This window comes from Chiloscyllium plagiosum, unplaced genomic scaffold (genome assembly GCF_037043375.1).
Source record: "Chiloscyllium plagiosum isolate Xiang-an unplaced genomic scaffold, Cpla_swu_hap1 HiC_scaffold_27, whole genome shotgun sequence".
NCBI classification, from domain to species: Eukaryota; Metazoa; Chordata; class Chondrichthyes; order Orectolobiformes; family Hemiscylliidae; genus Chiloscyllium; species Chiloscyllium plagiosum.
Window position 1 is genome coordinate 3,372,076 of NW_028270165.1, and position 12,144 is coordinate 3,384,219.

Consider the following 12,144-nt stretch of genomic DNA (forward strand, 5'->3'; position numbering starts at 1 on the left):
ATGGACATTTTAACGGGCGACTTTTGCAAATAAAGAGGTTTAAATGGACAAGATTACATTTCAAAGGGATGTGGCACATTCAAAGGGATATCTTCATATGTAAAGTCACGCAGTTATATCTAAATGAATCTACATTTCGAAGAGACGTTGCCCTATTTATAAGTAGAGACAATAGGTGTGAATTCTGTCTGTGTCCCAATGTTGAGTCAGACTGACATTTTTCTTAGAAAAGCTCTGCATTTAAATTACATTCTTGAGAAGGTAATTTATAGATTCGGGTGTAGGTTAGGGAGAATTGGCTGTGTGAAGTTACCCATAGTGACCAGAGATGTACAGGTTAGGGTGGCTTGGCCATGGAAATATGGAGTAAGGGGTTGGATATGGCTGGGATACTGTTCAGAGGGCCAGAGAGGAATAGATGGGCTGAATGGTCTGCTTCCACATTGTTGGGATTGTATGACCCTCCCCATAAAGTGTCCATTTTATCTACATCTATCCTGTCAAGCCCCTTTCAGAATTCTACTGGTTTCAGTAAAGGTATGCAGCACAGAAACAGACCCTTCGGTCCAATTGGTCCATGCCGACCAGGATTCCAAACTAAACCAGTCCCACTTGCCTGCATTTGGCCCATATCCCTCTAAACCTTTCCATTCATGTACCCATCCAAATGCTGTTTAAACGTTGTAAATGTACCAGCAACTACCACATCATCAGTAAGTTCATTCCACATACAAAGCCACCCTCTTTCAAAATGTTGCCCCTCCGCTTCCTTTTAAATCTCTCTCCTCACCTTAAGTAATATGCCCCCAAGTTTTGAGCTCCCCGATGCTAAGCAAGAGCCCTTTGCTATTCAGCTTACCTCCACTCCTCATTTTATCAATCTCAATGATGTCACCCCCTCACCTCCTCTCCTCCAGTGAATAAAGTCCCAGCCTCTCCTTATAACTCAAACCCTCCAGTCCTGGCAACTTCCTGGTAAATCTTTACCGAACCCTCTGTGATAAGAATACTTCTGATTACAGGGCCATCAGAACTGTACACAGTACACTGAAAGTGGCCTCACCAACATCCTATACAACCTCAACATGATGTCCTAACCCCTGTACTCAATGGTGTGAACAATGAATGCTATGCTGCTAAATGCCTTCTTAACTGCCCTGTCAATCAGTGATGCAACTTCTAACGAACTATGTACCTGAACACCACTCCCCCATGTCTGTCTGTTCTATAATATGACCCATCACACTCACTTTACCAAGCATGTACACACTCTCACGCACAAACTCACATGCACCCACACACAATTCTATGGGGTGAATTTGTATTGGCAGAATTATATTTGCAGATGTATTCAATTTTGGTCAAAAAGCACACAATTTCCAGGCAGTCAATCCATGTAATATTTTATGAATTTGGAAATAGAACCAGTCTGACTCAAGATTGGAATACTGTCAGACTCAATTCTCAGGAAGAAAGTGAGGACTGAAGATGCTGGAGATCAGAGCTGAAAAGGTGTTGCTGGAAAAGCGCAGCAGGTCAAGCAGCATCCAAGTAGCAGTAGAATCGACGTTTCGGGCATGAGCCCTTCTTCAGCCCTTTCCTGAAGAAGGGCTCATGCCCGAAACGTCGATTCTCCTGCTCCTTGGATGCTGCCTGACCTGCTGTGCTTTTCCAGCAACACATTTTCAGACTCAATTCTCACATCTTTAAATGCATTGTCTGAGCTGAGATGTCATCTTATTTATAAAACCTAAAGTCATCTCAAGAATGTGACTTAAAAGATGTACTGGCAGTTACACATTAATGAACCAAAACCTACACCCATTCGAAGAGATGAAAGACTTGACAGCAATCTAGGCTTGTTCAATATATTCCATCAGTTGCATGATACTGATCTTTTGATATACATTCTGTGTCTTACAATGCGGCTCCACAGCTACCCGATGAAGGAGCAGCACTCAGAAAGCTAGTGCTTCCAAATAAACCTGTTGGACAACAACCTGGTATTGGGTGATTTCTTTTTATCAACCCAGACTAATACCGACACCTCCACATCATTTCTAGTGAACACAGCCCACACCTCCTGGTGCTGTCAGTAAACTTTACAATGCTGATGAAACAACGCAGTACCTGAAAGATTTACAATTTCTCACGATACTCGCTTCTCATTCACTGCTCCATCTGATACATGACATTGGAAACTCAGTGCAGGAGGCTGAAACGAAGGAGCAGCTTTAAACTAAAAACGTCTTCCAGCTCAAAGCTTTCAATGAGAGTCTGAGCCCGGCGGTAAGTTCAGGTAACCTTTATTGTGACTCAACTTAGTTACATCTTCAGATTCCCCCCTGCAAAAAGGCATAGACAAAGTAGCTGCTTTTTAAACAGCTCAAGATCAAAGCCCACACATACCCCACTGTCTTTACTATTGGGCAGCACCAGGTTGTAATTGGATCCTTGTTACAGCCGTAATCCGGAGGAAGTATTGCCTCACTCAGCAATTTCAACCCATACCCTGTATCCTGGTAAGTTTCTCCCTGCTCATTTGCCAGTGGGGAGAGGGCAGTGTAGAGTCAACCAGACTGCTGTGGGTCTGGAGTCATGTGTAGGCCAGACCGAGTGAAGGATGCAGATGGAATGACTGAATGAATACTCTCCCACAATGGCGGTTCCCTTTCCTAACAAGGGAGAGAGTGAATCAGATGGGGGCTTTCTCCCCCGCACCACCCACTCCCTCTGCCATCCGTCGTGGTGGGATTCAAACCCGGGAGTCCCCGGAACCGGATTGATAGTCCAATCGATAATGGCACTCGGCCGTCACTCCTTCAATCCCCCTGCGATGGCACGTGAACTCGCTGGTGCTTCCGCAGGTGGGAGGAGCGGGCGAAGCGCTTCCCGCACTGAGAGCAGGTGAACGGCCTCTCCCCGGTGTGGATCCGCTGGTGCCTCAGCAGGGTGAAAGATGTGCTGAAGGCCTTCCCACACTCGGGGCAGCTGAAGGGCCTCTCCCCCGTGTGGACCCGCTGGTGGGCCAACAGGGTGAAAGAAGTGTTGAAGGCCTTCCCGCACTTGGGGCAGCTGAAGGGCCTCTCCCCCGTGTGGACCCGCTCGTGGCTCCGCAGGTGGGAGGAGCAGATGAAGCCCTTCCCGCACTGAGAGCAGGTGAATGGCCTCTCCCTCGTGTGGATGCGCTGGTGGATCAGCAGGGTGGAGGAAGTGCTGAAGGCCTTCCCGCACTCAGGGCAGGTGAACGGCCTCTCCCCCGTGTGGACCCGCCGGTGGGCCAACAGGGCAGAGAAAAACATGAAGGCCTTCCCACAATCTGGGCAGCTGAAGGGCCTTTCCCCTGTGTGGTCCCGCTGGTGGGCCAGCAGGTGGGAGTAATGTCTGAAGGCCTTCCCGCAGTCGGTGCAGGGGAATGGCCTCTCCCCGGTGTGACTGCGCCGATGAATCTCCAGGGCAGACGGGAAACGGAAGCCTTTCCCACAGTCGCCACACTTCCACGGTTTCTCCACGGGGCGGGATTCCTCAGGTTTCTCCATGGATGAAGCTTCAGCCACACACAATCGAACTTCCAGCCCCTTCCTGTCGTGAATTCCTCTTTCCAGGTCGTATAGCTGCTACACGCTCCACGCACAGTGCGCTGCAACAGTGGGGTCTCTCGTCCAGTCCCAGTGATGCTGAAAACATACTCACTCAGTCAGGAACCAAAAAGCTTTGATCCCTCTCAGAGAAATCAGTCGAAAATCGTTGCGGTCCTGGTGGACTGAGTGACTGTCAGACATTGACAGCGAAGTGAGGATCGCAAATGCTGGAGAGTCAGTCGAAAAATGTGGCACTGGAAAAGCACAGGGATGTCAGACAGCATCCGAGGAGCAGGAGGGTCAATGTTTTGGGCATAAGCCCTTCATCTGTTGATTGAGAAACTTCCGCCATCAGATCTTCAAATACGCTGTAAAAAGAGATTACAAAAGCCATCACTGTCAGTGCAGGGTAGAAATTCTGAACAAGCATTTCTACTTTCTGTGGAATATTCTTTTCTTTTATTATTCCACAAAATGGAAAGCACCATCCCACTCTCTCTCCCCCTCTAACTAATTCCCCTGCAGGCGCTGATTCAGGATCTTACAGGGGCAGAAAAAGCAAAAACATCAAGACTGACATCACTCTGAATTTTGATACCACCACCTGAAAGTTAATATCTTTCACAACATTGGGATCCTGCTGAGAGTGAGCAGGTCTGATTTTGGGAAGCAAATACAATGTGTGTCAATTCAGGGTGAACCTGCCACGCAGCTTCTTGAGGAACAACCAGACACAAAATGGTTAACATCCCTGGGAAGGGGAAGCAAAATGAGACATCAACGTCTTAACACCGACACCAGAGAGAAATTGAATATACTGACACGGCAAACATTAGTGGAAAGCCAGAGTCATAGAGGTATACAGTACAGAAACAGACCCTTCGGTCCAACTCGTCTGTACCGACCAGATATCGTAAATCAATCTGGAACCGTTTGCTCACACGTGGCCCATAGCTGGGGTCATCCCTACCCCCCCTGTCCTGAGACCTTGATGCCTCCAAGCTGACCTTCAAAGGTTCAGTTTTTCCCTCCATTCTTTCCCAGTTGTCTTTTGTAAGTTTTGAAAACTTTCCCAATCCTCCGAGTATAGGATTTGGGCAGTTGTGTTGTCGCAGTACAGGACATTGGTTAGGCCACATTTGGAACATTGCGCACAATTCTGGTTTCCTTCCTATCAGTAAGATGTTGTGAAACTTGAAAGGGCTCAGAAACATTTACAAGGATATTGCCAGGGTTGGAGGATTTGAGCTAAAGGGAGGCTAGGGCTGTTTTCCCTGGAGCGTTGGAGGCTAAGGGGTGACCTTATAGAGGTTTATAAAATCATGAAGGGCATGGATAGGATAAATAGGCAAAATCTTTTCCCTGCGGTGGGGGGAAGGGGAGGTCCAGAACAAGAGGGCATAGGTTTAAGGTGAGGGGGGAAAGAAACAAAAGAGATCTGAGGGGCAACCTTTTCACAGAGGGTAGTAAATGTATAGAATGAGCTGCAGGAGAAAGTGGTGGAGACTGGTACAATTGCAACATTTAAAAGGCATCTGGATGGGTATATATGAATGGGAAGAGTTTGGAGGGATATGGGCTAGGTGCTGGCAGATGGGACTAGATTGCGATGGGATATCTGGTCGGCATGGACAAGTTGGACCGAAGGGTCTGTTTCCATGCTGTATATCTCTATGACTAGTTGGACTTAAGGGTCTGTTTCTGTGCTGTATGACTCTGGAGCTGTTCTGTACTGGTCTTAAAATCATGTTCTTGCCTTCCCCCACAAACATTCATTTCTTTGTTGTTCAAAAATCAGATGAACTCAGCCTTGAATATATTCAATGACACCCTAACTGCAGGAAGGCATCCCCACTTCTGAACTCAATTCCTCTTGCTCATATACCACTTGCCTTGCTGATTGCTTGCTGCACCTGTCTGACAACTGGCAGTGACTGGTGTAGGAGGACGCTGGGGCTCCTTTGTCCATCCACACATCATTCCTGATGAAGGGCTCGTGCCCAAAAAGCCAACTGTCCTGCTCCTCAGATGCTGCCTAACCTACCGTGCTCTTCCAGTACCACACTTTTTGACCCTGATCTCCAGCATCTGCAGTTCTCACTTTCTCCACATCCAATTACATCTCCATTTAAACAATGCACTTCCTTTCTACTTTTTTTTTCCCCACAGCAAAGGCTATAACTTCATATTGTGGTACTGCATTTGCCATGTGTTTGCCAGTTGTGGTCTTCTCTATATCGGGGAGAGCGAGCGCAAACTTGGGGAATGGTTCACTGAGCATCATATCTGGGTCCACAGAGCTGACCAGCGTTCCCAGTCACCACCCATTTCAATTCCCCTTCCCACCCCCTTTCTGACATTACCATCTTTGGCCTCCTCTATTGCCACAACGAATCAAACAGCAAACTGGAGGGACAACTCTCATCTTAATAGAGAAGGAAGTAAGCAATAAATAATAGACCCCGACAAGAGTGCTGAGGAAAAAAGGGACCTTACTGTCCAAGTTCAGAGATCCCCAAAGGTATCAGTACAAGTAAAACGGGGAATGAGGAAGACAGCTGGATGGGTATGTGAATAGGTGGGGTTTAAAGGGATATGGGCCAAGTGCTGATAAATAAGATAGATTAATTTCAGATATCTAGTCAGCATGGATGAGATGGACTGTTTCTGTGCTGTACAGCTCTATGGCCATCCACTTCATTTTGAAATGTTTGCACTACCACTTGGAACATCCTGTTAGGGTTTAGAGATTGCCAGGTCCTGACATCTCCTTCCTCATGTCTCCTATGTATTTTAAATCAAAAATACCATTTGTATGTTCCTGGGTTAGTACTTTAAATACACAGACACATACAATATAATCAGAGTTTCTACTCGGTAGAGACAGTGATGATTTATTTCAACTTGCTAACAGGTATCAGAAGGGGAGGATCTGCAGACAGAAATCTTGGAAGAAATTCCATAACAAGATCTGACAGGGTCACTCAATATCATTGGGGGGTTGAATCTGGAAAGAGAAATCCATTCGACCTGCTTCAAAGAGGAACTACCAGTGAACTGAGCTTTAACTGGTTACACAGAATAAGTGTGTGTGTCCCAGTGAACTGACAATGGGAAGGAGCTTTAACCAGTTACACAGACAGAGGGGCTGGGGCATTTATTTTACCCCTGGAGCATCAGAGCCTGAGGGGTGACCGTAGAGAGGTTTATAAAATCATGAGGGGCATAGATAGGGCAAATAGCCTAGGTCTTTTCCGCCCAGGGTGGGGGAGTCGAAAACTAGAAGGCATAGGTTTAAGGTGAGAAGGGAAAGATTTGAAAGGGACCTAAGGGACAACTTTTCATGCAGAGGGTTGTGCATGTATGGAATGAACTGCCAGAGGAAGTGGTGGAGGTGGGTACAATTGCAATGTTTAAGAGGCATTTGGTTGGGTATATGAATAGGAAGGGTTTGGAGGGATATGGCCTGGGTGCTGCCAGGGGGAATTAGATTGGATTGGAATATCTGGTCGGCATGGATGAGTTGGACCGAAGGGTCTGTTTCTGTGCTGGTTATGCTAATCCCTGTGGCCTTATTCCAGATGCGATCCATATCTGCAGGCAAGACACGACTGACTCCAACTGAGAGTCTCTCTGGTCACCGCCTCCGTACCCCTTGGAACGATTCGGCTCCCTTCTCAGTCCACTTCCACCACATGACCGAAGCAATGATTGGTTGTGTTCTTGCTCTAACTAATGTTATGCGTGCCTTTCACTCCCAGGAGCGTGCGGCCTACAGCGATGTTCCCTCCCTTTCAGCCTTGTCACGGGTAGAGCCTGGTTTGTTGGTGCTCATCAAGAACTGGACTGGCAAAGGTCTCCAACCTCGTTGCGATGGCCCTTTCCAGGTTTTACCTCCCACCCCTACGGCGGTCACAGTCGCTGGGCGCTCAGCTTGGGTCCAACTGCACCATTGTAAATTGATTGACCACACCAATCAAAAGTGGGGAAGAGGAGGAGAGAATCCTGGAATCTCAACAAAAGGAGTGCACCCTGTCCAGTTGGGTTTTTGAATTTTGCTGTTGTTCTAATGTTAATCTTATTACAGATACTTGAACTAAGAGGAGGGACATGTGGGGGAATCGCTTATCTCCTCACCTTTCTGATCACATACAACATCCTGATGGGGAACGCCACTAAGTATGGATGCAACCAGGAATGATCAGAGATTATCCACCGCCCATGCTGAGGAGATGTCGTCCAGTGCACCGGACCAGACGCCTTTGACGTGTGGAATGTGATGAAGATTGATTATTGCAATGGACTCTTACATCAGAAAGACCAGATGGTCCATCTGGACAGTAGAAATCAGTGGGAGTTACCATGTCGTTACCATTTTTTTTTATTTTACCTGCAGACGCAAGCCTAGTGAGGATAAAAATGATCAACTCAGGAACACCATCCCTTTTTGCAGGTCGGGCCAACTTGAGAAAAGGGAAGCCTGATAGGAGAAACTCCTCAATCCACAAACAACTTATTTATACAGGTGCACAGAACGCTATTCACCTCAGAGGCAGTAGTATGTTACTCCTCTCTATCAGGAGGTGACTTACTTGACCCATCCCCAGTCCCCGATTCCATTCTATTCGTCAGAATTCCTACTGCCAACCCTGTGAAGAGAAATATCACTTTCCAATAGCTCCGGTCTGTGTATACAAACAGCTGGTGTAACACTGGCTGGGGTACAGCAGGCCTTATGTGGCACATGGACCTGGAAAGGAACCCTTCCCTTGCGCATTGAAAGGCCTTTTCTCTTTTCAGAATCTGATACTGTCACCAAGACCATGTACAATAGAGATAAGGGAGAGCCCAATGGGAACAGCATTCTGAGGACCATTGTCTCCCATACAGTGCGAGTGCTCGAGTCATTTGGCCCATTTTTTTTTTAAAACAGAGCTCAAGCAACCCCTCTTGCAAAACGTCAACCCTTTCCTCCTGTCGACCTGACCAGACCCCCTGCTGTAACATTTCAGTAACCTATTTTGACAAACTCTCCGTAATATACACCAAACCAGACTATTATTTCTTCAGCTAAGGTAAAGCTACCAATTTCCTTGTCCTGGATTGCAAAGATGTCCCTCAGAAGGTCACTGTCGGAGCCCTTGTTCCCACAACAGTACCTTGTCCTGGCCAGTGGACAAGTTGATGAAACCTACATCTGAGGAGGATGCAGAGGTCAGTCTCAGCCAACCTTGCTCCAACTGGAAGGATTCCAAAGAGTATGATCTCCAGGACAAACCAAGAGAGAGGCTTTACAGGTCTGAGTTCTCAAAGGATTCCCTGGGCCACCTCAAATCTCCACTTTAACATGGGAGGTAGGACAAAATGGCTTCTGCTTGGCTAACTCGGTGGGACTGAGTCAGGCAGATACTCACGACTCAGAACAAACAAGATACCACAGACTGATGTCAATCCAGTGAAAAAAACTGCAAATGTGAACCTAACCATCAATCGCAGAAGTAACGGTTTAATCCTAACCGCCAGACAGGACAAATACGATTCCAAGAACAGGTTGTCTACAAGAAATTATGATAGATTAGATTATATTCCCTACAGTTTGGAAACAGGCCCTTCGGCCCAACCAGTCCACACTGACCCTCCAAAGAGTAACCCACCCAGAACCATTTTCCCTCTGACTATTGCACCTAACACCATGGGCAATTTAGCATGGCCAATCCACCTGACCTGCACATTTTTGGACTCTGGGAGGAAACCGGAGCACCCGGAGGAAACCCACGCAGACACGGGGAGAATGTGCAAACTCCACACAGACGGTCACCCAAGGCTGGAATCGAACCTGGGACCCTGGGGCTGTGAGGCAGCAGTGCTAACCATTGAGCCACCGTGCCGCCCTAGACTAAGTCAAAAATGCATGAGGACCTCGCGGGATCTGATTGAGCATGATCACATAGTAACAACCAATGTCTGACTCTAAACAATGTACATAAGTTCTATACAAACTCTGTAAAAGTTGGTGGATTCTTTTGGCACTCTAGGAGTACTCATCGGTGGCCCAGTGGTTAGCACTGCTGCCTCACAGCACCAGGTGTCCCAGGTTCGATTCCAGCCTCCGGGGGCTGGCTGTGTGGAGTTTGCACATTCTCCCCATGTCTGCATGGGTTTCCTCCAGGTGCTCTGGTTTCCTCCCACAATCCAAAGATGTACAGTTTGGTGAATTGGCCATGCTAAATTGCCCATAATGTTAGGTGCATTAGTTATAGGGAGATGGGTCTGGGTGAGCTACTCTTCAGAGGATAGGTGTGGACTGGTTGGGCCGATGGGCCTGTTTCCACACTGTTGGAATCTAATCCTTCTGGGCTGATCAGAGTCTACTGACCTGGCTGTATCAAAGAATAAACTATTGCTTGTATGATTGACAAAAGAGTCATTTCCAGGTGTGTTTATTGACCAATCCCAGAAATCCGAAGATCTGGACAGTAGTCCAGATCATCAGAACAACCAGATAGGAAACGGTTAATGTCCCCAGGATGTGGGGAGCAAAATAAGACACCAAGGCATTAACACCAACACCAGGGAGAAACTGAACATACAGACGTGACAAACATTTGTGGCAAGCCAGAATCACAGATGTACAGCACAGAAACAGTCCCTTCAGTCCATGCTGACCAGATATCCTAAATCAATCTAGTCCCATTTGCCAGCACTTGGCCCATGTCCCTCTAAATGTTTCCCAACATATACCCATCCAGATACCTTTTAAAGGTTGTAATTGTACCAGCAGCCACCACTTCCTCTGGCAGCTCATTCTTTACACACACCACCCTCTGGATATAGGAGTTGCCCCTGAGGTTTCTTTTAAATCTCAGCCTCACCCTAAACCTATGAGCAATCCCAGATCAAAGATCTTGTCTATTTACCCTCGCCATGCCTCACATTATTTTATACAAGGTTGTAGGGTCTCCCCTGTGGGATATAGGTAAAGCAATGTTACTTCTGCAACCATAATTGCTTCTGCAAGGTAAATGAACTAACGCCAGGGTATAATTGTTTCAGCCAAGAGTGGAGTTAAGAATGAAAGGAAATATATAATTGCTTTTGTATTAGCTAAAATGTGCATACATGAAATGTGCCTGTAAACAATGGTGGATGTTACAGACAAACAGATAAAGGTGCTGTGAGGGGAGGGGGTGTAGGTTAAGCTAGATATGCTCGTACAGTTATAACCATCTGTTTCCTGCTTCTGCAAAAACAAAAAAAAACACACAATCAAGGAGGTCAGAAGGCTCAGTGTCGGCGAAAAATGGGAGGAAATGTTGCTTTCGCAAACAAGGAAGCAGCTTGCAATGAAAGAGGATATACGCTAACACTTTGTTCACGCACAAGGCCGGATAAGGCAAGAAATAGACAAGAGTAATGGACGCCACCGGGAAAGAATGGAGGGACAAACCGATCTTTTGCGGGTCAGCTTGGAACATCAGGACAGGGGGGAATGGGAATGAGGGAAAGAAGCTGAATGTGCTGGAGCAAGGTGGAAGAACAGAGGATGCAAAACCGGCTTGAAGTTGCAATGAGGAATATTGCATGTGCTGTACTTGTACCTGTGGCTGTTAATGGTGGGAATCGGGTGCATTTTAAACATCAAAACAGAAAAGATATCCAGCCCTCCCCCTTCCCAATCTCTATCCTTCAGTTCCTCCTCACCCGGGTAACTAAGACACATACCTGAGTTTGCGGAGTCTGCTCCCTCCCTGCATTCACTCCAGTTGCTACAAGTGACCAATTTCCCCTCCTCCCATCTCTGTCTCCCTCCCGGGATGAAGAGTCGTCCTGAGGGCGGGAGATTCACTTTGAAACTGACAGGGCCACTTCCGCGTTGTGACGTCCATAAAGGACCGAGGAGCGGGACGAAACCAACAGCGGGACGCCGCACTGCGCATGCGCTGCCCCTGCAGCAGACGGGGGGGAGAACACACTTTCCAAAAACCCCTCCCTTCAGAGAATCCCCACAGTGTGGAAGCAGGCCACTCGGCCTCACCGACCCTCCCAAGGGTCACCCACCCACACCCATTCCCCTGCCCCATTGCTCTTCATTTATCCCTGAGTCATGCACCTTGCCTGCATATTATGCCTAATTTAGCATGGGTAAAAACAATGACTGCAGATGCTGGAAAGCAGATTTTGGATTAGTGGTGCTGGAAGAGCACAGCAGTTCAGGCAGCATCCGAGGAGCAGCAAAATCGACGTTTCGGGCAAAAGCCCACCATCAGGAATAAAGCATAGCCAATCCACCCTAACCTGCACATCCCTGGGCATTATGGGTAATTTAACATGGCCAATCCACCCTCACCTGCACATCCCTGGGCACTATGGGTAATTTAGCATCGCCAGTCCACCCTAACCTGCACATCCTTGGGCACTATGGGTAATTTAGCATAGCCAATCCACCCTAACCTGCACATCCCTGGGGACTATGGGTAATTTAGCATGGCCAATCCACCCTCACCTGTACATCCCTAGGCACCATGGGTAATTTAGCACGGCCAATCCACCCTAACCTGCATAT

The 12,144-nt window shown here is 47.4% G+C and overlaps 1 protein-coding gene across 2 annotated transcripts in view; it reads right to left on the minus strand.

Moving 5' to 3' along the window:
• Nucleotides 1–2,296: 2,296 nt before the first annotated feature.
• Nucleotides 2,297–12,144, minus strand: part of LOC148142881 (uncharacterized) — a 38,766-nt gene continuing 28,918 nt past the window's right edge. The window contains exons 1-2 of one of the 2 annotated variants that reach the window (XM_087973880.1): nucleotides 11,304–11,400; nucleotides 2,297–3,949 (exon numbers count right to left, since the gene is read on the minus strand). In XM_087973880.1, coding sequence (XP_087830006.1) covers nucleotides 2,823–3,539 — 717 coding nt within the window. In that variant the 5' untranslated portion in view covers nucleotides 3,540–3,949; nucleotides 11,304–11,400 and the 3' untranslated portion in view covers nucleotides 2,297–2,822. Of the gene's footprint in view, nucleotides 3,950–11,303; nucleotides 11,401–12,144 lie in introns of those variants that run through there. The other variant, XM_087973879.1, reaches the window with a different exon arrangement.